Source organism: Grammomys surdaster, unplaced genomic scaffold, assembly GCF_004785775.1.
Source record: "Grammomys surdaster isolate TR1022 unplaced genomic scaffold, NIH_TR_1.0 126158, whole genome shotgun sequence".
Taxonomy (NCBI): Eukaryota; Metazoa; Chordata; class Mammalia; order Rodentia; family Muridae; genus Grammomys; species Grammomys surdaster.
In genome coordinates this window covers 10,184,770-10,211,409 of record NW_021620966.1, presented here as the reverse complement: position 1 = coordinate 10,211,409, position 26,640 = coordinate 10,184,770, and the positions used below count along the sequence as shown (strand labels likewise).

At 36.6% G+C, this 26,640-nt stretch overlaps 1 protein-coding gene across 2 annotated transcripts in view; it reads left to right on the top strand.

Moving 5' to 3' along the window:
• Positions 1-23,466, top strand: part of Plppr4 (phospholipid phosphatase related 4) — a 37,750-nt gene extending 14,284 nt beyond the window's left edge. Inside the window, exons 2-7 of one of the 2 annotated variants that reach the window (XM_028757390.1) lie at positions 4,955-5,140; positions 10,212-10,341; positions 13,524-13,719; positions 15,194-15,251; positions 15,956-16,129; positions 19,496-23,466. In XM_028757390.1, coding sequence (XP_028613223.1) covers positions 4,955-5,140; positions 10,212-10,341; positions 13,524-13,719; positions 15,194-15,251; positions 15,956-16,129; positions 19,496-20,827 — 2,076 coding nt within the window. In that variant the 3' untranslated portion in view covers positions 20,828-23,466. The remainder of the gene's footprint in view (positions 1-4,954; positions 5,141-10,211; positions 10,342-13,523; positions 13,720-15,193; positions 15,252-15,955; positions 16,130-19,495) is intronic. The other variant, XM_028757391.1, reaches the window with a different exon arrangement.
• The last annotated feature ends 3,174 nt before the right edge of the window (positions 23,467-26,640 follow it).

Below are 26,640 nucleotides of genomic sequence, written 5' to 3'. Positions count from 1 at the left end.
CTTCTGTGAGCAGGCAAGCTCTCAACAGAGATTTATGAAAGAAAAGCGTAAGCTGATTATTCAACAGCATTATGTATGTTGAGTGACTATTTATGAAGGTGCTGTCACTGCCTTAAGAGGTTCTCCTAGGATTCTGAATCCACTATGTCCATGAAATAGATCCAAGACAGGAACCAACATGTGTTTTACAAGGTAGAGAGCAAAGTGAATGCTCCCCAGTGGAGAGGAACTGTGTCCTTATTACCAGCATGCTACATGCAAGTAAGCTTCCTGTCCTAGAAAAGATGTCATAATGGACTGCATAAATATGTCACCAAAACTGGTACATACTGTAGATTTGGATTTTTAAACTGATATGAGAAAAATCAGCATTACCCAGCAAATGTGATCTCTTAAAATACCTTTCTTCTCCTTAGCTCTTTGCTCCAAAAGTTAGTGTTTTATTTTCTCTTAAATTGCTCTATCATTTTCACTTGCAAGTTCCTTAGTACATGGTAATTATAAGAATCAATCTGTTCCTTTTGAGAATAACTTTTCTATTTTTTGGGTAATTTCCCTCCTCTCTACAGCTGCATAAAGCAGGTTGGCTCACACTTTTTTTTTCTTAGCTATATCACAAGAAATAAAACATCTATAATTGCCTATATAGACAATTTTAAATCTTCACAATCTCATTTTAAATGCTATCAAAGTCTGGACCTATTATGTGCATATAAAATTTTATACATGTATTCCCAAATTGGCACATTTCTCCTGTTAACTTTTCTGCATTCAAAAGAAACTTATGTTGCTAGCTACCTCAAAGACAAAAAGATACTTTTGAAGACAAGTATGACAGAAAAAAAATTATGATTTAATTCACTGCACTTGGGTGATAAGACACATACACACACACACACACACACACACACACACACGATGAAAAAGACAGAAACTGTATGACCTTTAAGGGAAAAATGGAGATGTTAACATCAAAGGGATAGAAAATTATTCCTTGCTTTGAAAACAAGTAAAGGTATTGAAACAAGCTTCTGCTGAAACACAGATACCTACTGTATAGCTACAAAAATTGACTAATGTGGGGAAGGCAACAAGACCTATTAGTAAAAGAAATTACTTTAATTCACATGTCAATCTATTGCCTGTGTGTGTCTATGTGTGTGCATCTATCTGGAAGTCATTATAATATTAGCAACCATTATGACAATATAGAAAGATTAAATCATAGCCTGAAGATTTTTAGTTTGAGAAAACATCAGACCCATTCCATAGCAGATCACTACAATAAATAAATACATAAATACATAAATAAGCCAACATGCAACAATTTCCTGAAAATGGGTGCTAGGAAATTAAGGTGAAAGTCAAGAAGTATATTGCTAACGTTATACAATCACATTGGACAGTTTTAGATAATAGCCAGCCTTTTTCTGCAGGGCATTCATTTCAGATATTTCTGTGGCTACTCAAAGCTGGTTCTAGAAACCTTATACACATTTTTCTTTGAACACAGCCTTATGACAAGGCTTAACTTAGGAATTAGGCACAGTGAGTAATTAACAACACCAATAATAAATTTGGACAATTATCATATCCTATAATAAACTTTATTGTAAGCTTTTACAAATTTATCCTTTGATTTGTCTGCTTAATTTTTTTTAACGTCATGGGTACCTAAATTCATGGAAAGATAAAGAAATGTTCATAAGGTGACCAAAGTAAACTAGTCTCTATTCGAGGTACTGTGTCATCAGGTTTGCAATAGCTCATTTTATCTTATCATCTGACTGGGAGTGATGGGTGCTCCCAATGTAGCTAATTTCATAGACAAGAAAACTGAAATTTATAATTACTTCTAAGGTCATCTCTGATAGAAGTGAATATATTGCCACCAGAATCTCATAGTCACTTGAAAGCCATCAACTCCTGCACTGGTTTCACTGCACTGGCAAACTTATAAAGCATTCATTTCCATTTCCCATTCACATACATTGAGAATATTATCCTCATTCTTTGGCTGTGTCTTCACTAACACAGTTGAGCACAGTGTATGTGTAAAGCACTCATTCACAAAAGTCCAATGAGGAGTGTGTTTCTGCTAAGGAAGGACAATTTTACTTTTAGATCACTCATTATTGATAAAAATATTGCTCACCTTTTTTCAGGAGACAATAAAGTCACCTTGTAAGTCTATGACCACTTAAAAAAAACTGATCATCAAATGTTAATTGGATGGACACTGAATATCTCAAATCCAATTCCCATGTGCAAAATATATATATAGAAAATTCAAGAAAATTTCCAGGAAAGTTGAAAGTGGATGGAGAAATAAGGTTTAAAGTGAAATATTTCATTCAACATTAGGCGGAGCTTGGGAAATCCTGTGGAAGAGTGAGGAAGGATTGAAGGAGCCAGAGGGGTCAAGCACATCACAAGAAAACCTACAGAGTTAACTAATCTGTGCTCATGGAGGCTCACAGAGATTGAACCATCAACCAAAGAGCATGCATGCTATTACTTAGGCCCCAAACACATATGTAACAGATGTGCAACTTGGTCTTCATGTGGTACCCCTAACAACTGGATCAGGTGCTGTCTCTGACTCTGTTGTCTCCCTTTGGACCCCTTTTCCCTAAATGGGCTGCCTTGTTTAGGCTCAGTAGGAGATGTGCCTAGTTCTACTGCCACTTGATATTCCAAAGCAGGTTGATATCCATGGGAGGCTTCTCCTTCTCTGAGGATAGAGGAATGGGGGACTTAAAGCGGGAGAGAGGGACTAGAAGGAGAGGGGGAGGGGAAGCTGTGATTGGGATGTAAAGTATATAAATTAACTAATTTTTAAAAATGAAGAGAATATTTCAACTTTTATAGAAACCACACATTTAAGACGAAGTCTATTTAGACTAATTAATACATACCACAACTAAGAGTAACAAATACAGAAAAACCAGTAACAGTAATCTTTTAAATCAATGCTAGTCATATTTCATTATATGAACATTTATTTCTGTTTAATTTTAGGGAAGGACAACAGAATAGTGTTTAAGACATAAGATTTGAAATGAGCTTGGTTCACAGTCTCAGCCACTTGCTGATATGACTGCTGTTGTGATGATATTTAAATTAAGTGAATTAAAAATCAATGAATTAATTGCCAAAACAAAATTAACAGACATGTAGGAAGTGATATACTTGCTAAATTAAGATGAAATATATTAATGTAGATTGAAATGAAAATTTTAGTCATACATATATATCAGGAAGAGCTGTTTTATTGGTCAAGATGGAAAGTTACTATTCCTGTACATCAGATTATGAAAGAGTGTGAAGAAATAACCAGCTCTCTGGAGTCATCAAATGATAATGGATAAGATAAAGCATAAATATTTCAATGCAATCCTTTGGTCTGTGAAAAACACCCTCTTGAAAACCAGAAAGACAAAAATAGATTAATCACCCCGTTCATTACTAAACTTTCCAATAAGCCTAATTCCCACTTCATTACATAAAAAGACTTCTTGGAAGTAGAAAGTGTGATTCCATATTGCGTATTTATATTTTAAACAAATAACCAGAAATAATTATTGGTTAATAATATTCTCGTATATGGTTTGGCTACACAAACATTCCATAAACAGTAAAACTTTAAGCTGAAAGAATGGTCATGTTGGGGGAGAGGAATATTTGTGGAGGCAGGAGACTGACATGTGTTTCTTCTTCAGTCATTCTTGGTCTTACCTGAGATGGGTCTTCTTGACAAATGGTTAGAAACTGCTTTGTAATTAACCTAAAGCTAGTCAAACAGATGGCCAGTAAAATTAAAATTTCAGATAAACAATAATTTTCAGTGCATTTCTCAATCATTACATGGGATATTCTTACAATGAAAACAAGCTACTCCAATCCGAAGTTTTTATTTCACTGGTTGGCATGCATTTATTTTTATTTGCTAAATGTGATAATGCAATTTACTTACTGTAATACTCTAAGATTTACACATTTATTCAGTTAGTCATTTATTGATAAATTGTTATTGGCCATTAAAAACTACAAACTGATGTATTGGCTGTTTAAATGTGCTAGTAATAGTTTCATGCTTCAAGGACTCTGCAATAAATAATATTGGCAGATTCTCACTTCCTTAAGTGTTTTTTAGTAATAATTTATAGATGAAAACCAAGTAAGTTAATTATTAATTTTACTAGCATGATGTTAATTGCCAAGTTATTTTGATTAATGAGTGCCATTGAGGAAAATCAAGATAGATGACAAAGTTGAAGAGAATCAAAGGTCATTATGGCTGGAGGACTCTGGGAAGTACCGTTAATGATAGGGAAATGCCCTTCATGCAAAAAGCTAAGGAGAGGACATGAAAGGAAGGAGGCACAGATGGAAAGGACCTTGGGCAGCAGTACATTTGGCTCCCACAGGGCAAGCATGAAGAACCATCTGAGTGTGGTCAGCACAGAGTTGAGGAGTGGTAGGATTGTGTCACTAAAAGATTTGGAGACTAAGACTAAGTCCAGATATTGATGAAGGTTCAAATCCATGATGTATCACTAGGATTTTCTTCGTGGTACATATTTGGATTTGGTTCAGATGAGAATAACAGTCAGCAAGATGCCTAAGGTAGGAAGGGCAATGAACTAGAATATTCCCAGAAGTTTCTGTGTGATGTTAACGGGAGAGGGGAGCAGATGGTAAAATTGGTAAATAGAGAGAAAGATGGCTTCACTAGGTAAAGGGTGAGAGACTGAGAGCAGCCTGGTAAAGCAGATGAGTAGGAAGCTTTCTATAATGTCAACTCCACAGCACTTTACGACTGTACTTTATTCTGGCCCACAGAAGGGCCATGAGAAGGGGGAAATTCCATCAGTTTCAAACGTCAATGTGTACTGATTCTAGTTTGTCCTATTTACAAAAATAGACCATCTTCTGTGTCTTTTACCCGCAGTTGCCTATATTGGCATCATCAGTGGTTAGCCTCTACTTCCTGGAACTCACAGATGTCTTCAAACCTGTACACTCTGGATTCAGTTGCTATGACAGAAGTCTTAGCATGCCCTACATTGAGCCAACCCAGGAGGCCATTCCATTCCTCATGTTGCTTAGCTTGGCTTTTGCTGGACCTGCAATTACGGTAAGAATTGACCCTCAAATTGTACTGTTCAGTCCCAGAGAACAAAAGTTGATCCAGTTTGTGTAGTAAATGTACATAGGGAAACACAGAAAGAAAGAAAAGGTGAACTCTAACCCTTCCATTGGAAGATCTTGTCTGAGATACACTGTATATATTGACATTATCATGTAATTGATTTCTTAACATTGTTGGCATGTAAAGTTTAAAAATATTACACAATTTCCAAAATTATCTGCTTGCATTTTTACATCATTATGAAAAAGGGTTTGTAATCACCCAATTCTTTTTAATAGGTACTATTAAATTGCTGAGATATTTCTAAATGATGTATTTTTCACGTGTTTGTTTGCTACTTGGACTCTAGAAAGTTGAAAATAATTATATGCCCAACAGATTCTCTCCTCAAAAATGATTTTTGATAACATTTATAAGTTCATTTTTACTAAAGTAACACTTTATGTTGATTATGTGCAGTGAGGCATACCAATTGTAAAGAGTTTACAGCTCACCTTTCAGGCATGTGGGCATCTTCCCCCATATATTTAACATGCATGCATGCACACACATGGATAGATAAATTCACAGAGTGAGATTCTTGAGATTGAAATTCACAGCAGGCATTTACACTTTAAAATATATATTTATATTTTAATTATGTAATATATATATATATATACATATATACCTCAATAAAGTAAATTAATTTTTTATTTTTAAACTTTATTATTAAAAACATGTATTATCAAAAATCACACACTAAAATTAGCCAGACCAAAGACTATATGACTCAATGAACTTCTTCCAGTTTCAATAGTCATTCAGAACAGAACCTGTGGAGCTTCACATTTTGTTTTATACATTTAGTAATGCTTTTATACACATATCTACAACTGAAAATGAAAAATCTATGACAGGTTACAACTAAAAAAAAAAAGGTGGTTTTATATCTGCCTTTATAATGAATGTATAATCATTGCTGCATTTGGTCAATCTTCATTCTCTAATATTTAGCTTTCTTTGTTCTTTATTCTACATGGTATACTGTATCCACATGTACACTTGCTTATTGCATGCTGGCTATGTATGTTATGTATTACTGGCTAGAGGCTGTATATGATCAAGAGCAAGCAGATTTTTTATCTGAGATTGGATATGATTGTACATTCTAAGTTCATATATTTACCTAGAGATTTAGACTGCAGTTTTCTTTAGAGCAGAATAGTATTCCATTGTATACACATATAATTTTTCATTAACTATTCATTGGTTGATGAACAACTAAGTTGATTCTGACTCATTACTATAGTGACTACGGCAGCAATAAATAATAGGGTACAAATATATCTTAGGATAGAGTATGGAATTCTCTGAGTATGTGCCCTAGAGTGAAATATTGGAATCACATTGTTCTATTTCTAATTTTTTGAGAAACTTCCAAACTTATTTCCACAGTGGCTGTATTAATTTTTGCCTCCACCAAGATCAAATTAAATAAGTCTTTACTTCTCTCCACATCTTTTCCAAACTTTCTTGTCACATTTATTGATGATAGCCATTATGATTAAGAGAAAGTAATATCTTAAAGTAGTTTTTCTTTTCATATTTCTAACAGCAAGGAATACTGATCACTTTTAAAAATATTAATTGGTTGTTTCTTTTATGAAAATTATCAGTTAATTTGGCCATTTTGGGTTGGCAATTTTATTTCCTAAGTATTTAATTTATAAAACAGTTGTTTTGATGTGTTATTACATATCACAAAAACATTTTCATGTAACTCCATTATAAGTAAGGTTATCCAAGTCTTGCTGCCATTTCTTCTACCACCACACTATTAGCATAAAGACAAGAAACTCGTTTCCAGGGTGACGGTGTTCACTCATGCCAGAGGAACTTCTGCTCATCTCTAGTCCTTTCACCATCCTCATAAATGTTGGGCAAATATTACTGAATTAAAAGCCATGTTTAAATGCGGCTTTTATGAAATCCTCTCTTACACAGGGCTTTTGAGTTTCAGAACATCAGCATTTTTTAAAAGGTTGTTTATAGACCTTCTAAACTCCATTCTTTCGTATAACCATTACTGCGTATTCAAAATACTTCTCCTATAGGAAATAATAATCTTATTTATACTATAAACATATTGAATAAAATATTTCAGTAAAATAATTAAAGCCTAATTTATTCAATTGTAGATTAATGTTATTTGAGTTTCTGTGAATTCAGGAGGATTGGAATTATTAGTTATGTACATCGAAGCAGAGAGAGAAAACTTTTTTAAAGCCCCCTTTTTTATTGAGAAAACATTTTAATGGATGGTATTTCCTCAACTAGTAGTGCCTTCCCTTTTGCTTAGTTATTTGACCATAACAGAAAGAGTATTTTTAAACCTATCACACCAGAAAACATTTTTCAGTTGCTATTCCCTACCAGGATCGTTTATCACATGATGCTTCCTCTCCTGACATGGTTGCATATTCTGGGGACAATGACCTTGGCCTCGTCATAGTCTTCCTACTTCTCTTGACTCCCTTCAATCTAATCTTAAACTCCCAATACACAAGTTAGGGATGCTTCCAAGGGCTTTGGGGCTTGAAGACCTGAGAAATCAAGAGATCTACTACCCTTCTTCTCACTGAGCAGACCTGGGGAGCCTAGGGCTATTTCCTTCCATGGGGCATTTCTATAGGGTCTCCATCCTTTATGCTTCTTAATGCAAATCTATTAATGTTTATGATTTGAGATGGTCCCCCATCCAATAAAGGCCTCCAAGGTATCAGTGATGTTTTTCTTCAATAACCTTAAGAGAGAACAGTATTACATATGATGGAATCTGACACTCCTCTCTTGCCAAATATATAAAACTCTTCTAATTTTGTTCTGATTTTATTTTTTTCTTTCTGTTTTTAAGGACTTCCCCATAAACAAGTGCTTTTCTCATCATTGAGTATGTGGCAAGATGGGAGACAATAATTCTGTCTATAATCTTACTGAAAACCACCTTATTCAGTCCTTCCTCCTTCCCGTTCTTCAAAGTGAATGTGAACAGACTCTAATCTCTGAACATCAAAGATGCTGGTTTTCTTTTCATCTTTGTAGCTGAATAAATTTATTACAAAAATTGGGATCTTCCTGGGAAAGTAGGAAGACAGATTTGGCTTAGATTTTACAACAGACTGGTATAAGGAGAGGGGCTAACTACACACATCAGAGAACCTAGTATATTTCCATGTCTCATCTGAAATAACAGTGTTGGAAAATATCATTCAAAAAGTATACATAGTTAATTCAGTATGAGTAATAGAGATAAATTTCCCCCTCTATCATTTCTGTACTGATTGACTTATCATACCATTCGGTATTTATATTTGGCTTACTGTCAGACTTCCGTGAAAAACATTATATGAAAACTTTGTATACAAATTAAGTCATTACCATGGTATGCACACTACATTACCTATACAGCTAAATATAACTAATGGAGCTATAAGTTGAAGCATTTTGTAAAACAAATAAAAGATTTTAATGAGAACAAAGAAGCTCACCCAGATAAATCTAATAATTTAATAACCCTACCCATAATCCAATTCTAAGTCCATTCATGATCATTACACTGGCCTGATCTTCTGTAACTTAGAGACTGTTAATCTCTTAAAACCCTATTTCCTCAACTCTACACATTTATGAAAATCACTATCTAATTTTCACAGAAATTTATTGGGGGCAATATTCTTAAATATTTGAAACCTTTTTAATAAATAAAAGTCATAAATTCAGACCTTGTTTGTATTATAAGTAGCAACTCAGACTTACAGGGTATTTAGCACAATAAAAGTACTAAACACAAATCTCATATTCTCAGGCATGATGCTAACAATGAGGATAACTTAGGCTCTTCCTTTGGAGGGTCCTGGTCTAAGGAGAGACAGTCCAGTGAATAAGTAGCATGTGATGTGATTCAATAAAGCTACCCTAAGGAGAAAGACAGGGAACTAAGGCAGATACATAGAAGGTGATGCAATTCATCTTAGGATATAGTAAGCAACTTAAAAGAAAATCCTTCCTGAATAGAAGGACATCAAAACAACTTTGAATTTTTTCACTGATGCTCTATGTCTTAAAGTACCACAGAGACTGTGGGACTATGCTATGTCCCATTGTTTATATCTTAAAATACTCTTGATACGTTCTTTATAGTGATTGGTCTAATTGGTATATAGTTCTTTATCTATTGTAAATATGCACTCAGAATGCTTATCCCTCAGAAACAATACCCACTTATGTAGACTCTCTTGTCATCTGCATTCTCCAATAAGATATCCACTAGACATTTGGCTTTTTCTAGTCTAGATATGTTTAGTTTAATTTTAAATGTAGTGCTATTAACATTAAATATTGAATTCATTCTCAGTGCCTACATTTCCGGTTTGTGGCAGCTACATGTGAGTGGTGTCTAATGCATTGGCCAGTACAAGACGTAATTCTACCTGTACAGAAATATGTATGGAATGACTATAATCAATAGTATTTTTATAGTCAGACATGCTTTCTGTATATTCTTCCTCCTGCTAAATTAAAAATTGTTTAATTAACCAAATATGCTTATCAAATGTTCCTAATCCTAACTCTATACTTACTTGATTTTTCTAAGGCATCTTGGGATTAATGCTAAGATTCTCAAAGCTAGAGCAGAATCTATCACTGTGTAGTTGATTGAATCAATCTGTGTGACGGGCAAAAAGCTAAAGGTTGATTGTTGTAATCAAATTGAAATTCTGAGACACTTTCACATGTTTGTTCAATGTCTGTGAGTGGACAAGATCCAGCCGAACCTCTTTACAGTGCACTATTTGCTTATTTTTCACTGCTTGCTAAATCCCAAGGATAAATTTCTTGGGCTTCTGAAGTATTGAATATATATATATATATATATATTCAATATATATATATTTATATACCTTCTCCTTGTTGAATTGTCGAGGTGTGAGGGTGTGAGGGAATGAAGCATCGTTTCCATGTGTTAATGTGTAGGAATAGTGATACCCTTGCTGACACTGTGTGACCTTTGCAGATCATGGTGGGTGAAGGGATTCTATACTGCTGCCTCTCCAAAAGAAGAAACGGAGCTGGATTGGAGCCCAACATCAATGCTGGGGGCTGCAACTTCAACTCCTTTCTCAGAAGAGCCGTCAGATTCGTTGGTGGGTGTGAGGAGCCAAAGAGAATGGAAAAGCCTTTTTGTAGAGAAATGCTATGTCTAATTACAGATATTATGCCCTTAAAGCTGTAATTTAGATGTATATGTTCAGTATGTGATGAGTTTTACATTATACAGGAAACTGTTCTTTAAAAAAAAGGAATCTAGGCTCTCCCTCAAACATGTGTTATTAGAGTCATGGCCCTGGTTTTGTAAAAAATAAAATAAACATTTCATGGCATTTTGTCAAATTCTGGTTGAAGTATAAATTTACTATAAAATAGTCTCAAAGAGTGGAAGTTTTAGGCTTTAATTTTTTCCAGAGCAAGAATAAAGAATAGAGGCAGGAAATAAGAGTAGAAGCAAGGTCCATGTAGCCCTGGGTGGCAATAAATTACAATGTTGTTGACGCTGACCTTGAACTCCTCAGTCTCCTGCCTCTGCCTCCCAAGTTCTAGAATAACAGGTGTGTAGCAACACATTTATTTTTTTGCTGCTTTAAATGGAGAATAAGTGTCAGTGAGCCATCATTAATTGACAGTGCTTGAGAAATTAATTTATTCACATAAGTGAATCTGTTTCTTGGTGGTTTTACCTGAAGTCACCATGTTTGGAAATGTCATGAGAGATTGCTATATCATGGTTATTTTTCATTAGAATTTCTTGTCCCTCCCCCACATCACCTGAATTTTTTTTAATGAAGTCTATAAAAAATTACAGGCCTGACTAAGCAGGCTCTGAATCATACTAATTTCTAAATCACAATTAGTATTGGACCATCTTAATTTAGTTAGAGCCACAGACTTCTTTTTACTTTTTTTTCCCACTGATTTAAGCAGTTATCCACAATACCAGACACCAAACTGAATGTTTTATCTTTATCCCAGTAAGTCAATAAAGGGTATTTTTTTTACCTTATATAACTATTATATTATATCATATCATTATATTAATATATTATTTTAACCATGTATTATGTTTTCCTTATATTATTTTGGCCTTATATGCCATAGCATGTCAGCATAAAGAGATTAGTAGCTTCATGTAGTAATATATCATAAATAATTAAATTAAATCTCTCCCATGACAAAAACTACTGGTTCTAAATCATTCCCCGAGCTCTACCCTTTAAAGTTATCTTTTTATAATCATATTGATGCTGTTAAAAAGCCAGTAGCTCTCTTAGCAACATTTGAATAGAGAAAATAGAAGTCCAAGACCCAAATCTGAGCCCAGAGAAGTGTTTCTGTAATAGAATATAATGCTATGGACAAAGGAGTGTGTACTCTGAAATGTTCTCAGGAATCTCATCCTCCCTGGGCTTGGAAAGTTCCATTTTCCCAAGATAAAATAAGTTGATTCCCCTTCTATTCAGTCTTTACCCAGGCCATGCAAATCTGAGACCACACTGCCTGCTCTTTGTATTCAACACACAGTGAACCATGGTACACAGTGTTAAGAATTAAATCCTAGGGAGCTGGAGAGATGGCTCAGTGATTATGGGCACTTGCTGTTCTTCCAGAGGACTGGAGGGGTTTGGTATCTAGAACTCACATTAGGCAGCTGTACCTTCCGTTCTAGGGGATCAGATACTTTCCCTGCTCTCCATGAGCATCCTCAGACGATTGCACATCCTCACACACCTACACATGAATATGAATATATATATATATATATATATATATATATATATATATATATATATGTAAAGGATAGAACTTATTCATGCTTCTAGGAAGTGGAATGTAGAGATCAGCTTTCTGTGTCATAAATCCCCAGTGTCAATCACTGTGCTGATTAGGGGACAATCAGTAAAGAAGAAAATGGAAAATGGTGCGTACAGTTCAGGGCTGCTGGTCTGGAGGTGGTAATGGAGTGCCTCTCAGAATGGTGCTGTGAGTGACTCATGAATCAGAAGTCAAGCAGCTGAGTCAGAATGAATGCAGGGAGTCAGACAACCTGGGAGGAAATGCAAGTTCTAGATTGCATCTTAGAAGGTACTACTCACAAGATGAGCCAAGCAAGTGACTTCAAACCAGCATAGAGCTTGAGGCTTTGTAGTTTATGATTGGTCCCAGAAGACAAAAGTGGAATTTTGGCTGAAGATATAGAACATCATTACCAAATAAGGCAGCTCCCACTGCTTCCCAGGCTGTAACTGCTGTTTGGTTATTAAGACAAAGCCTGCCTTCCCCTTTCTTTGCTTAATTGGCTTTCTTAGCAGGATTGTGCTTCATAGAAAAATGAGACTATGAATTCTGAAGGGTTTAGTAACTGTGCCTGGAGTTATAGACCATGGTGAGAAAACAGCCTGAAGTTATTTTTTAATTTGTTGTGTACTTCATTTACAAATTTAAATAACATTGACAATTTTAGACATTATATTTAATACATACTGACTATTCTCACTTCCTCATTTGCTTTCAAATCCTTCCCATCCCTGTCAACTCCCCCTCCTCCCTAAAAGTTCTTTTACACATTACTGAACTATTTAGCTACTGGGGGATCAGTAGGGACAGTTGCCTTAGTTGCAAATCCACCAAATTTCAATAAACAGTTCCAAACCCATGATGACATAGATGGTCTGAATAAGTTCAGTTGATCACAAAACAAAAAGAGTTAAATTAGTAGCATTTTAAATTCTACTACATTTCTCATACTTTGTCCCTCTCAAATCATTCTAAAGTTTCCCCAGGTGGACATGGCTCATCAGTTAAACATACACACACACCTACACACACACACACACACACACACACACACACACACACTGCTCTTGCAGAAGTCACAGGTTCAGAATTTTAGTACCCACATCAGGCCACTTATGACTCCCTGTAACTCCAGCTCTCAAAATCTTGCACCTTCTTCTGTACTTTGCAGGTACTGTGCTCAGAGGTGCACAGACCTATACAGAGACACACTTAATTAAAAACAAATATTTATATGTAAAGGATATACCCTAATTAAAAAGAATGACTATGGTATACTTACTGCTTGGGTAATTCTTAGTGTATTATGTTGCACTTAAATATCAACGTAGTTTAGAAAGTTTCTATATTATCTCTTAGATTATATGAGGGAAAATGGCAACAGTCTATAAGGTCACATATCAGTGCATGCTATAATACTGATGGAAAATCCTCTCCAGCCAGTGACTTGGTAACACTGCTTTCCACTTGCTTCCAGGAGTCCATGTGTTTGGACTGTGCTCCACGGCCCTCATTACAGATATCATACAGCTGTCCACAGGATATCAGGCACCGTACTTTCTGACTGTGTGCAAGCCAAATTATACCTCTCTGAATGTATCCTGCAAAGAAAACTCCTACATCGTGGAAGATATTTGCTCAGGATCTGACCTTACAGTTATCAACAGTGGCAGGTTGAAACCAACTCTAAAACTATCCCACACCTATATTTGTGTCATGCCATCCTTATACTGTTTAAGCATCACATTTTCAGTCACAATGACCTTTATTTTATTTATATTTTCAATGCAACAGTCTCTTCAGTGACTTGAACACAGATATGGGCTAGTGGCATGTTCCAAATCCTTCCCTTAAAGTCTCCAAATTTCAGATTCATGGTCTTGCTACAGGACCTCCTTCACTGAATCCATATTTTGTGGTCTGTGACATCAATGATCTCTTATAGCCAACAGTCAGTATGTTCACTGGACTTGTTTATGTCAAATACCAAAAGTCTGTGTTATTCCTCTTCTGTATCCTTTATCTAGGAATTAGGTAAATTTTGCTTTTCTGAAGTCTCCAAAGGAGTAACATCTTCAATAACATCTTTTTTCTTTGGATGAACACAAGAATGTTAAACAGCCCCTGACTTTACATTTCAGAAAGTTAAGAATGAAAATTTGAGAAATCTACTGACACATTGAATTCTTTTCAATCAACAAAGTAAAATAAACTTAAAGACAAGAATAAGTTCCAGAGAAGCTCAAAAGAAATAAGTAGAGAGATTCAGAGCACGAAACAATTATTGTGAAAATTGTATTTGTTATTTAGTGACTTCTCATGGAAGCAAATTCCATGGACCATTCAGTAATTTTGAATCTACAGTAAAGAACCATGTCCTGTATTCTTTCTCAATTCTTCTACATTTGTTTCCGTTGAATTGGAACCATCAAATAATTAGAAAAGTAGTAATATCAATGACTCTTTTTTCCATGTTTTTCTTCCATTGAAAGAAATTTTTAATCTATGTCTTGTGTAATCCTTTTCTGTGTGTGTCCCCCTGACCAGTGTTGTAATGAACCTTGTTCCCTACGCTGTTTAATTTAGGAAAATTCTCTGTTGCTTTGTAAGTAACAGTCATGTTTCATTGGGCTAAGCACAGAAACAATTTGTTAAAACTGGACTATTCTTATACATGTTTAGAGTATAAAGTACATTAAGATCTACTGGTATAGGAAAAAAATGTATTACTTAATGTAACGAAACTATCTTGGAGCATAAAAGAACTTTAAGCCATCAAAGTCCTACACTTTATAAGCTTTCCCAGTGAACTGCTACAGCTGTAACCAGAGAATAGTTAACCTTTTCCAACTCAATTCAGATTTTATCTTGCATGTTCCTTTGCCAACCTGATACCTATTTTCTACTTCCTTTCACTTTAATTTTTACTGAAAAGCACATCACGGTTATTTTTTAATGCTTACGGTGGCCAGCAATACTCCTGAGGGTAGTAAATCACTCTGGTTTTCTCAGTAAACTGGATATGAATCAAGGTTATAGCTTCTTGCTTTGTGGGTTTGTGTTGACCCTCTTGCTAAGCATTCTTGAGATGATTGCTGGCAGCACACTCAAACTAAGATGCATAACTTGGCTGTCTTCCTTTGGCAGAAAGTCATTCCCATCCCAACATGCGACCCTCGCTGCCTTCGCCGCTGTGTATGTGTCCGTAAGTATTGGGTTTCTTGTTAAATTGTGACCTTTAGAAAAGCTGAGAGATGAATGTTCCTCCAGGTGACTGATTACAATTTAGTTCTGCCTCCCTTTAATACAAATAGCATCTAAAGCAGTTATCAGATGCTACTTAGAAAAAAAGATAAAATTCAAGAATTTTTTTCATAGAGAGTCAAAATACTTGCTTAACCTTGGACCCTTTTAATTCAATACTTGGTGGGAAGATACTTATGAAATACATGAAAATAACCAAAACCAAAGCGCTTTTATCAAATGTACAGAAAACTAGACAGGAACACAGCTTTCAATGGTGAATTCTAGGTTGCTGTCAATTTGATAACTGTTAGGCAATGAAGAGCTCCTGTGTTTGATTGAAACTGTGTGTGGAGTCTCTTTTAGACAAATGGACTGCAGTGTTGTGGTATGTAAGAGAGAGATGAGGACTCATTGGCCACGTCTATACCGCTTCGACGTTTTCCAAACTTTCCTGTGATTACACAAGTGCTCTATTGTTCATTTTGTGAATGTGTCATGCATTTCTCTCCTCTGCCGGCTGACAACTTAGTCAGAGCAAGTGGAAAGGGTGAACATTCCCTCGAGTGTATCAGTCAGACATTTGAGTTGAACTTTTTGTATGCTTAAACTTTTCTAACACAGTGGCCTTTCTAGCACACTTAACTCACTTCTTTCATTTTAAAGATGTACTTCAATTCCACATTAACCGATTCCTCTAAGCTCCTGAAACCTCTCTTGGTCTTCACATTCATCATCTGTGGAATCATCTGCGGGCTAACACGGATAACTCAATATAAGAACCATCCAGTCGATGTCTATTGTGGCTTTTTAATAGGAGGAGGAATCGCACTGTATTTGGTAAATAACATTATTATTATTTGGTGAAGTACAGGTTAAGATAGAGAGGTTTGCATTGAATATTTTGTACAACAAATTACTCGTGATGTATTTCATATTCATGAGAAAACCATAGGGACATCTTTACTCTATGCCAAATTATACTCTACTTCCAACAAAATGATTTAATGAGTTCTTCTTGTCAACCAGAATTGAGCTGGGAATCATTGTATTTCAGTCTTTTTTTTTTTTTCGAGACAGGGTTTCTCTGTGCAGCCCTGGCTGTCCTGGAACTCACTCTGTAGACCAGGCCAGTCTCGAACTCAGAAATCCGCCTGCCTCTGCCTCCCAAGTGCTGGGATTAAAGAACTGTGCCACCACTGCCCAGCTGTATTTCAGTCTTAAAGTAAGCAATATGTGTGTGTGTGTGTAATATATATATATACGTATATATATATACGTATATATATATATGAGGAAAGTTGAGAGAAAGAGAAATAAAAGGAAAAATAGTGAAGGTTTAGAGAAAGTTACTATAATTTTCCCAACACCACAAATTCGAACTTTCCTGAATGTAGCTATGTTCCAACTAACAGTGAAATTTTTATCATTTTTCTCTCTCTCAAACGTGCTAAATATCTTCAAGATAAGTATCTACATTACAACGAAACTGAATGTGCCTATTGATCGTAGTCATGCATGCACCCTTCCATTCATCTTAAGTATTCATCATCTTCCCATTGCCATCCACCACAAAGCAGAGGCTGCATCCCTCAGAATCTCCTAGTATATGAGCATCAGCATAAGCAGTTACAACACGCTTAGTGACAGAATATAATTCTATAGAATAGGAAACTGCCAGCGGAACATCAGTAAGTGTTTCTAGAAATGGTATGGTAAAGATAAGAGAGTAGAAATCACATTCGAGAGGAAGAGATTATCACGCAAAGAAAGAGATGTGCAAAAGAGCAGCTGCACTAGAAGGGAAGTGTTGGAATGAGAAATGATGGCCAAATTTGTAGCTTGGAAGACAGGGCTTATGGTGAACACATCAGTAGACTAGGTAAATAATCAGCGTAGTAGATTGCTGGAAAGAAAAGTATTTGAGGGGCTCATAATGAAGGAAATGGCACGTAAATAGTTGTGTCTGAAGGACAGAAAAGCCGTGAGAATTTTGTGGGCCAGTGATGTTACTTAAAGAAGTATTAGTGTAGTTAGTTAGGGCATGCACAATTGTCAGGTCACAGCGTCAAAAAGAGCCAAGGATAACCAATATGCAGGTGACGAACAGGAACAGGCAACAAGAAAGAAAGAGGAGCTAACAGACATTAATGTCGGTCACCTATAGCTACAGCTCTTACCCACATGGTCTTGGTGCTTGTAAGAATGGAATTACGAAAAAATATATATTTGTGAAAGAAATATTTATGAAGTATGCAATGGTTCTGTCTTTGGAAAAAAGTAGAGCCAGTAATGAATCATTGAATTTTACTGTTACTTGCTTTCTTCAGCAGAGAGAAAAGGGATCCCATTGAAGTCAGTGGGCAATAAGAGTACATAAGCCAGGGTGACACACACACATGGTGGCTATGAGAGTGCCAACTGGCAGTGAGTGAGTGTTACAAGAGAAAGAGAAAAGACTTGCACTTGTAGTCATTGCGTGTCCAGTGCACTCATGTAAGACCACAGTACCCTAACATTCACATGAGCTTTACAACCAACCCAAAGACTGTGGTTATGAAATTCAACATGTCAGAGCCACTCAGAAACTTGATTCTGTACCTATAGAGTAAAGAAATTGAAGTAGGGCTATAGCTCAGCAGTAGAGCACACAAACCCTTGGTTAGGCTCCCAGTACTTACTTACTTACTTACTTACTTACTTAAATTAATTACTTAGTTAACTAATTAGTTAAAATTAATAACCGCTTGTTTCACATTTCTCTCAAAATAAGAATTAAATCACTATATTACCATTCTGAGCACTGAATGTTATAGAATAGAGTGAGAACTTGCTGTTCAGTGGAAGATGTCCTCAGGCACACAAATGACGTACAACTATTAACAGAATATTGGGGAGTGTGAGTGGCAAGAGCACAGGTGGATATATTTGAAAGAAAACAGAGACCAATAGAATAGCCAGGGTTATGTTCATGCCTGTGATCTTAAAAGACTCAAGCAGGAAAATTGCAAATTTAAGGCCAGCCTGATCTACTAGCAAAGTCTTCTTAAAAAATAAAGAAAGAAAAAGATTAGTTTACATATGATGGCATACGCCTAAAGCCCTAGCACTTGAGAGGCAGAGGCAGATGAATAGCTGCAGGTTTGGGGGCCAGTCTGATCCTGATGTACCTAACAAATCCCAAGCCTACCAGATCGTCAGAGTGAGGTCCCGTCTACACACACACACACACACACACACACACACACACACACACACACACAGAGAGAGAGAGAGAGAGACAGAGAGAGAGACAGAGAGAGAGAGAAACAGATGACAGAGAGTCAGAGACAGACAGATTTTTTTCTATTTGGAACATTATCATTCCCAAGCATATGCTGCTTCTCAGTGACAAGCATTCTATAAAATACTAAAACCATGAAATTGCATTTCTTAGGCTTAAAAAGTAGACCCAGCCACCTTCAGTTGAAACTATCACACAGAAAGACACTTGCTTCATGATCTCCTGTTACTAGGATAACAATTTTGAAAATGAAATTTAACCTTTTCCAAATCTAAGACAAATAAGAATGAAGGGCTAAATATGAAGACAAAATTAAATAAAACTTGGCCCACGTTCGGTATAAAGCAGTAATTTAATCCAACTTTCCCACTTGAAGGTCAAGTTTAAAGCAGACAAGCAAGGCCGTGTGATTTGAAGCAATGTATATGTCCCCGCCCTCACTTCCAACCTCCACACAATGTTTTTATGAACGATCCATTGTTCTGTATTTCCCTGCACTGCTGCTGTTTGCTATCAGAAGGTATGATTGCAAATGAAAGATAAATCATTCAAACTTCTTGAACTATCTCTCAAAAAACTCTTGAGTCCAGAAAATAAAATGAATAGTTTAGGAATGCAGGAAAAAAAAAGTCTTTTCATTTCGAAACATACACACAGTGTGACAATCACATCTGCTGGGATTAAAAAGAATCACTCTCTTTCTGAGCAGTTAGTTCAATGGTCTAGACAGTTAAGAGCTATATCCACCACCACCATCCCCCACCTCTCGACCCCCCAAGTAACTGTACTTTACACTGTTTTATTAGTCTGTGACTTATACACAGTAGCTACCTCAATTGTGTGCTCCCTTGGGTATTCTAGGGGAACTGTGATTAATTGCTCCTTCTAGTGTGTGACACCTGTTATTTTCCCTCCTACCCCAGGGCCTGTATGCTGTAGGCAATTTTTTGCCTAGTGAAGACAGTATGCTTCAGCACAGAGATGCCCTCAGGTCACTGGCAGACCTCAATCAAGACCCCAGCAGAGTTTTATCAGCTAAAAATAGTAGCAGCGGTGATGGAATTGCTCACACAGAGGGTATCCTCAACAGAAACCACAGGGATGCAAGCTCCTTAACAAATCTCAAGAGGGCCAACGCTGACGTAGAAATCATCACTCCTAGGAGCCCCATGGGGAAGGAGAGCATGGTGACCTTCAGCAACACGCTGCCCAGAGCCAACACTCCCTCCGTAGAAGACCCAGTGAGAAGAAATGCAAGCATCCATGCCTCTATGGATTCTGCCCGGTCCAAACAGCTCCTTACCCAGTGGAAGAGCAAGAACGAGAGTCGCAAGATGTCCCTGCAGGTTATGGACACTGAACCAGAAGGGCAGTCACCACCCAGGTCCATAGAAATGAGGTCCAGCTCAGAGCCCTCGAGGGTGGGAGTGAACGGAGACCACCACGTCCCGGGCAATCAGTACCTCAAGATCCAGCCTGGCACCGTCCCTGGGTGCAACAATAGTATGCCTGGAGGGCCACGCGTGTCAATTCAGTCCCGCCCTGGCTCTTCCCAATTGGTGCACATCCCTGAGGAGACCCAGGAAAACATAAGCACCTCACCCAAGAGCAGTTCTGCACGAGCCAAGTGGCTGAAAGCAGCAGAGAAGACTGTGGCCTGTAACCGGAGCAACAACCAGCCACGCATCATGCAGGTCATCGCCATGTCCAAGCAGCAAGGCGTGCTGCAGAGCAGCCCCAAGAATGCGGAAGGTAGCACGGTCACCTGCACAGGCTCCATCCGCTACAAAACCCTGACTGACCACGAGCCCAGCGGCATAGTGCGAGTGGAGGCTCATCCCGAGAACAACAGGCCCATCATCCAGATCCCGTCATCCACCGAGGGTGAAGGCAGCGGCTCCTGGAAGTGGAAAGCTCCAGAAAAAAGTAGTCTGCGCCAAACCTATGAGCTCAACGACCTCAACAGGGACTCGGAAAGCTGCGAGTCCCTCAAAGACAGCTTTGGTTCGGGAGATCGCAAGAGAAGCAACATCGACAGCAACGAGCACCACCACCATGGCATTACCACCATCAGAGTGACCCCGGTGGAGGGCAGCGAGATAGGCTCAGAGACGCTGTCTGTGTCCTCCTCACGCGACTCCACCCTGCGCAGGAAGGGCAACATCATCTTAATCCCTGAAAGAAGCAACAGCCCTGAAAACACAAGAAACATCTTCTACAAAGGAACCTCCCCCACGCGGGCTTATAAGGATTGAGTGATGGCCCTTCTTGTCATCATTTTGGTGACACCCCCAACCCCACCCCTAGACCACACGTTTATTGTACCTTGTGCTCTTTTGGGCTTTTGTTTTGTTTTGTTTTGGGGCGCTTTTTTTGTTTGTTTTCTAGAGGATTATGGAGAGCCTTCTTGCCCACCTAGATTGTTCACCATCAGCCTGGAACTCTCACTGAACCACCACAAAAATCGTGGCAATTTTACACCAAGAGAAAAGAAAAGCACAAAGCAAGACCCGAACCAATCGCATCATCCGAATAGTTCTTAGGGCCTGTCCCTGAGGCTTCGCAGAGGGCAGTATTAAGATAAAGTGGTTTCCTCTGATGTATAGTATTTAACCTTCTGAATGTGCCAACATTGGGGTTTGTTTATTTGGTTTTTTTCATTATAATTAGCTGTGGGAACCCAAAACACATAGGTTTTCCTGACAGCAGAGGCCATGCAGTATTATATATTATTCATTTTTGCAGACTCTGCACCAGAAGAGCAGACTGGGTGGTGCTGATTCTCACAGTGCATCTACCATTTAAACTCTCAAACTCTGTGTAGCTGTGAACTAGTGGTGTACAAGGTGTGCAATCCCTCGTCAGAGAAACGCTGCTTCATTCAGAAGACACCAGTGACTTTGTGTTAGAATAGGCCATCCTTGGCTTCCCTGTAATGACTGTCTCACAGTCAAAAAGAAAAAAGAAAGAAAAAAATTGGACAGAGTTCTGAGCATTTCTTTGAAAGATCCTTTTTTTTTTTTCAACATCTGAAAGTCTGTAGGAATGTTTTCAGTGAAATGGAATAACCAGTTCTCTGCATCATTTTTCTGCTATTTATTTACGTATTGGTAATGCTGGTTTCTGGTATTTTTTTTTAGTGAGTGCATTTGCATACTTAAAATACATTGTTTGAGAATATTTTGAAATTATTATGATTATATTTTCCATTGTACGGCTTCATCTTAGTTTATTAAGTTTTTTGAGGTTTATAGAAACATTCTTCCAAGAAACCAAAAGTGACGATTTACATTTCTTGTGCAAAACACACTGCTGTGAGGTCCTACGCAAGAAATCTGAGCCAACAGTTGAAACTGTGCGTTCCATTGCCAGACACGTTGGTCGAGTTCAAGATGTCTCCAATCTGATGGCATAAGTTATCACGTCAGTAAGTAATCCCAAAATTTCATTTTGTTCCAGAGCATTTCATTTTTGTGTTATCTAGATAATCACCATATTAGAGCCACAGTGAGGGTGAGTTTGACTCCCTTCCCTGACACACTTTTAACTGGACAACAGTAAGAATGCAGGCAAATGCTAACTGATGAAGAGAAGAATATCACAGTATAAATTTAGAAAGTATATCTTCAAAATATCACACCAGGCAAAGCTTTTGTGCTTAGAGTATAATCGGCAGTTTTGGCTGCCTGTCTTGAATCTATAATCTTGAGCCTAAATCAAAAGGAAACCATATTGTCGATAGCAAGAAGATAACAAAATACTTTTGAAGTTGTTTTCCAAGTTAGATGTTTAAAGTGTGGAGAAGTATTTGGTTCTTGAAATTTGGTATTAAACCTTTCTCATGCCATGTCTTAAGAATTATTATGTACACTCGATGATTGCCAAGAGAAGGAACAAAAACAGCAAACAGCAGAGCTGGTTGGTCTGAACTCAGTCAGTTTTCAATGAGAACAACAGCTGTCCAGCAAGGAACCATATCATCCATTATCAGCTTCTACATTCAAAGGGCAGAGCTTTTTAGAAAACTCAACCTCCTAAGGCATTAGGAATTTAGCTGAAACCAGCAGAATTGAAAACTCTGGCAATAAAATATAGACTCAACCGTAATCCTTCTGGCAAGTTCCTTCTCAGAGAAGGAAGTGGGAGTAAAATGTGGCCTTCCCCACTTCTTTTACATCACCACTGTCACAATGTCCCCGCTGGCCTGGCCAGTTCCTAGAGGGAAGGGTGGACTGGTTTTAGTACTCTGAAGAAAAACCAAGCTGCAGTATTTGAGGTGCAGTATGATATTTCCTAATCTTTCCTATTTCTTAACAAAAAGATTTTAAAGTACTTCTCTAGTCATTGAATTTTTGTTCTTTACATACTATTGATATATTCTTTTTCTACTCAAAGTGCCAAAGGCTACAGTTTTTAATGACTTAACAAATTGTACCACATTGTTAAGGAAATATAATGATAGACACTAGAATTCAGACCTCTGCATGTATATTTGATAACACATCTTTTGTAAAAAATAAATAATTACAAAAAATTTGTTTACATTCCACTGGTACCTTAATTTAAAATAAATCAGACTAACAGGTGGTATCTCTTCTTAGTGGTCTATTTATCTTATTTGCTAATGAGAGCGATTCTTCTTTTGTTAGGCTGTGCTTTATTGATAAAACCAAGTATTGAATAAAGAGAGTTAATTATCTTTTTAAAGTAAATAAAATTATGAATATATAATATATATGAAGTATTGTGTTTAATAAAATGTTATGCAATGTTTTCCAAACTGATAAAGTTTGTAAAGTGCTATAAATGTATTTTGTTAAGTACAGATCAAAGCTACCGTGTGAGTATATTGTGCTAACATCATAGAAATAAAGATTAGATTTCTTCATCAAAACTAGAATGTTTGTGGTTTTTTATTTCAGACAAAATGTGAATTGATAATAACTTTGCAAAGCCAAAAAAAGTATAAATATGAGTTGGATAAACTCATAATCAATGAGAAGAAAGAGCATTCCACAAAGAAAGAAATGTTTTTCAGTCTACATGTTTCCTTGTTTAGAAATTTTATTTCAGGAACCTGGAGAGATTGCTCAGTGAATAACAAACTTCCCTTCTCTTCTATGGGAACCTGAGTTCAGTTTCTAGCACCCACACAGGTGGCTCACAACAGCTTATAATATACTTTCTCGTCTGGCCTCTTTGAGCACCTGCATACAAATGGCATACACCTACACACAAACAGTTAAATAAAAAATGACCTATATTGAAAAGAAATTCTATGTCATGCTTCTTATGGGAGGTCTTTCCCCATACTTAGCCATATTTTCCCATACTTTGATACTATATTTTAAAAAATGAAATAGCAAATTCATATGGTCTTAATGTCTAAAAGTAGATAGTGTACTCTTCCCAATTATTGCCTTCATGACATTGTGGGAAGGAATATTGCGGCTTTTCTTAAAAGAGTGCTTGACAATTAACCCTACTTTTATTCAAGCCATTAGTGCCTATTCTCTGACTTTTACTGATCTATATCTCATTAGAGATTCTTAACACAAGGTTTAGACTACAATAAAGATGTGTGCTTTAATCCAATGGTCTTTAAGTACTGAACATGAACACAAAGTGGCAGTTGTCTAGAAATGCCACTATGTTTGTGTATCTGTTCAATAGCAATCATTGTCATGGATAACAAAAAACAACATCATTACAGCTGCCTAGACAACAGCCATTGTAGGTGCCTGTGAAATTATGAAATATCCTGATATTACAGATATTAATTGCAGACCACAATGTGCCTCACAATGATTTAAATATAGTTTTAAATGCCTTTGATTTTGAATTTTTCATTTCTAAATCAGCTATGCCAGATATTTGATCCTTTCTGAAGAATATCCAAAAACACTTTATATGCTTCTGTGGATTAGCAGCACTGTTTTACACAGTAAATAAAACTACTGGTATGGAAATAAAAAATAAACTGCTCAACCATAATGTGCAATCAATATTGTCTCCCTTTGGCCATGGCGTTGAGAGAAATAAACAAGTATAGGATCCTGAGAGCCTGTGTCAACCGTTTTTTTCCATATAATGCATCAAAAGGGGTGGTTCCTGTACAGATGTCACTGGAACAAGCAGCGTCTTTGGAAGAGTCAGATGAGCAGCTTCTGAGCTATACACCTAAGAAGCTGTCATATCATCTCCTTTTTTTTATATACATTAAGTACTACAAAATGGTGTTGCATTCCACACCATAGAGCAAAAGAACATAAAGATATAGTTATGGAATTCTTTAGTAACCACACTCTTTATTTGCAAAAATAATCTAAGTGAGAGGTTAAAATAGAGATGAGCTACTACATTGCTCAGAAAATGTAGTCATAAGTTCATAACTGTGAAGATCCATTCCTCATGGTTAGTTAATATCAATGACTGGAGAACCGGGGTTAACCATAACTCTGGCATTAATTAATTCCATGTAACAAGCGTGGTGTGCCCACTTCATCTTGTTGCATTGCCTGTTGTTGTCAGATTTTCTGTCATTGCCATGAGGAAATCTGTCAAAAGTCTAAAATTCTCCTTGTAAAACAGTATCACAGACATTTAAATGAATGGGGCTGAAAAAATTGTGAGTGTGTGATAGTCATACAAAATTCACCCTTTCCCTTAATTACTGCAGGGTGCTCTGTAGAGAAGTAATGGCTACTCCCTTGTTGGAAAATGAGATGCTCCATAAGATAGGAACCCTGGCTTCTTTCCTATGAATATGAATCTACCTTTTAGCCTTTGGTCTCTGGATACACGTCGTCTTGGAATTTTGAAAAATATAATTTACTCCACCTTCAGGTCAATTTTCCACATTGTGAAGCTAAGTTAAATAATGACAGACTTTGCAAAAACTATATAAGACGAGCTTGAGCACCTAAATATAAAATGTATAACTTAATGTTAAAAACAGGAGAAAATACTTTAAGTCTAAGATTTTTTTGGATGTTTGTCTTCAAATATATTTTGCAAGTTTATAGTTTGTCTTTTCATATTTTCAATAAGCTCTTTCCTTTTCAGTCACCCCAAGGAATGTATAATTGATATATAATTGTTAAATCAAAATTGTATGTGGTATACTCAGGGGTATCTGGTATATTAACACATATATGTTGTGAAATCATTGCCATCATTAAGCAAATGAACACAGCAATCCCTTCCCATGGTTCACGTGTGAGATTGTTTAAGATATCTTGTGACAAATATCACATATATAATACAATATTGATTGTACTAAAAATGATTTATTCATTAGATCTAAAGCTATAGGATTTATTTACCTTGCATGCAAAAATTTTTCCCTTTGACTAACATCTTCCTACCCTTCCTACCCCCTGGTCCCCAGTAGCTTCCATTCCACTATTTTAGAAGAATTCTCAGTGAGAATTTTTTCTTAATTTTGTTAAAGACCAATTTGCATTTTCCCTATATATGTCAGTCTCTTAATGCCAAATCAAGGACAAAGAAAGAATTCAAGAAACCTAATAGTATGCTCAATAGAAAATAATAAATGTAAAATAAAAGAACTGGCAAATAGGTGTACATATTTAAAAAAAAAAAAACTATACAGAGGGCAAATGAAATAACCAGACATTGGCCACTTGGAAAATATTATCTAAAAATCTTGATGAAATACTACCATATGTTTATAAGAACAATTAAAGACTGTGGCCACATCATTTGCTTGCATTAATGTAGGAAATAATATAGGAAATAAAATCATCCATTCATTACTAGTGGAAAAACAATGATCCAACAATCATTCTGGAATGCAGTTTGGTCATGACTTAATTACTTTCTTTTGTTGTGACAAAAGCAACTTAAAAAATAATTTACTTAGAGGCTTGCTTAAAGTTTTGGAGACTGAGTCCATGACTACCATGGTCGAAGTGTGGTAGCAGGCAGGCAGGCAGGCAGGCAGGCATTACACTGAAGTATTAGCTGAGAGCTTTACCAGTTGAGATAAAAACCACGAGGCAGAAACAAAGCTAAAAAGAAATGATGTGGGTTTTTGAAACATTAA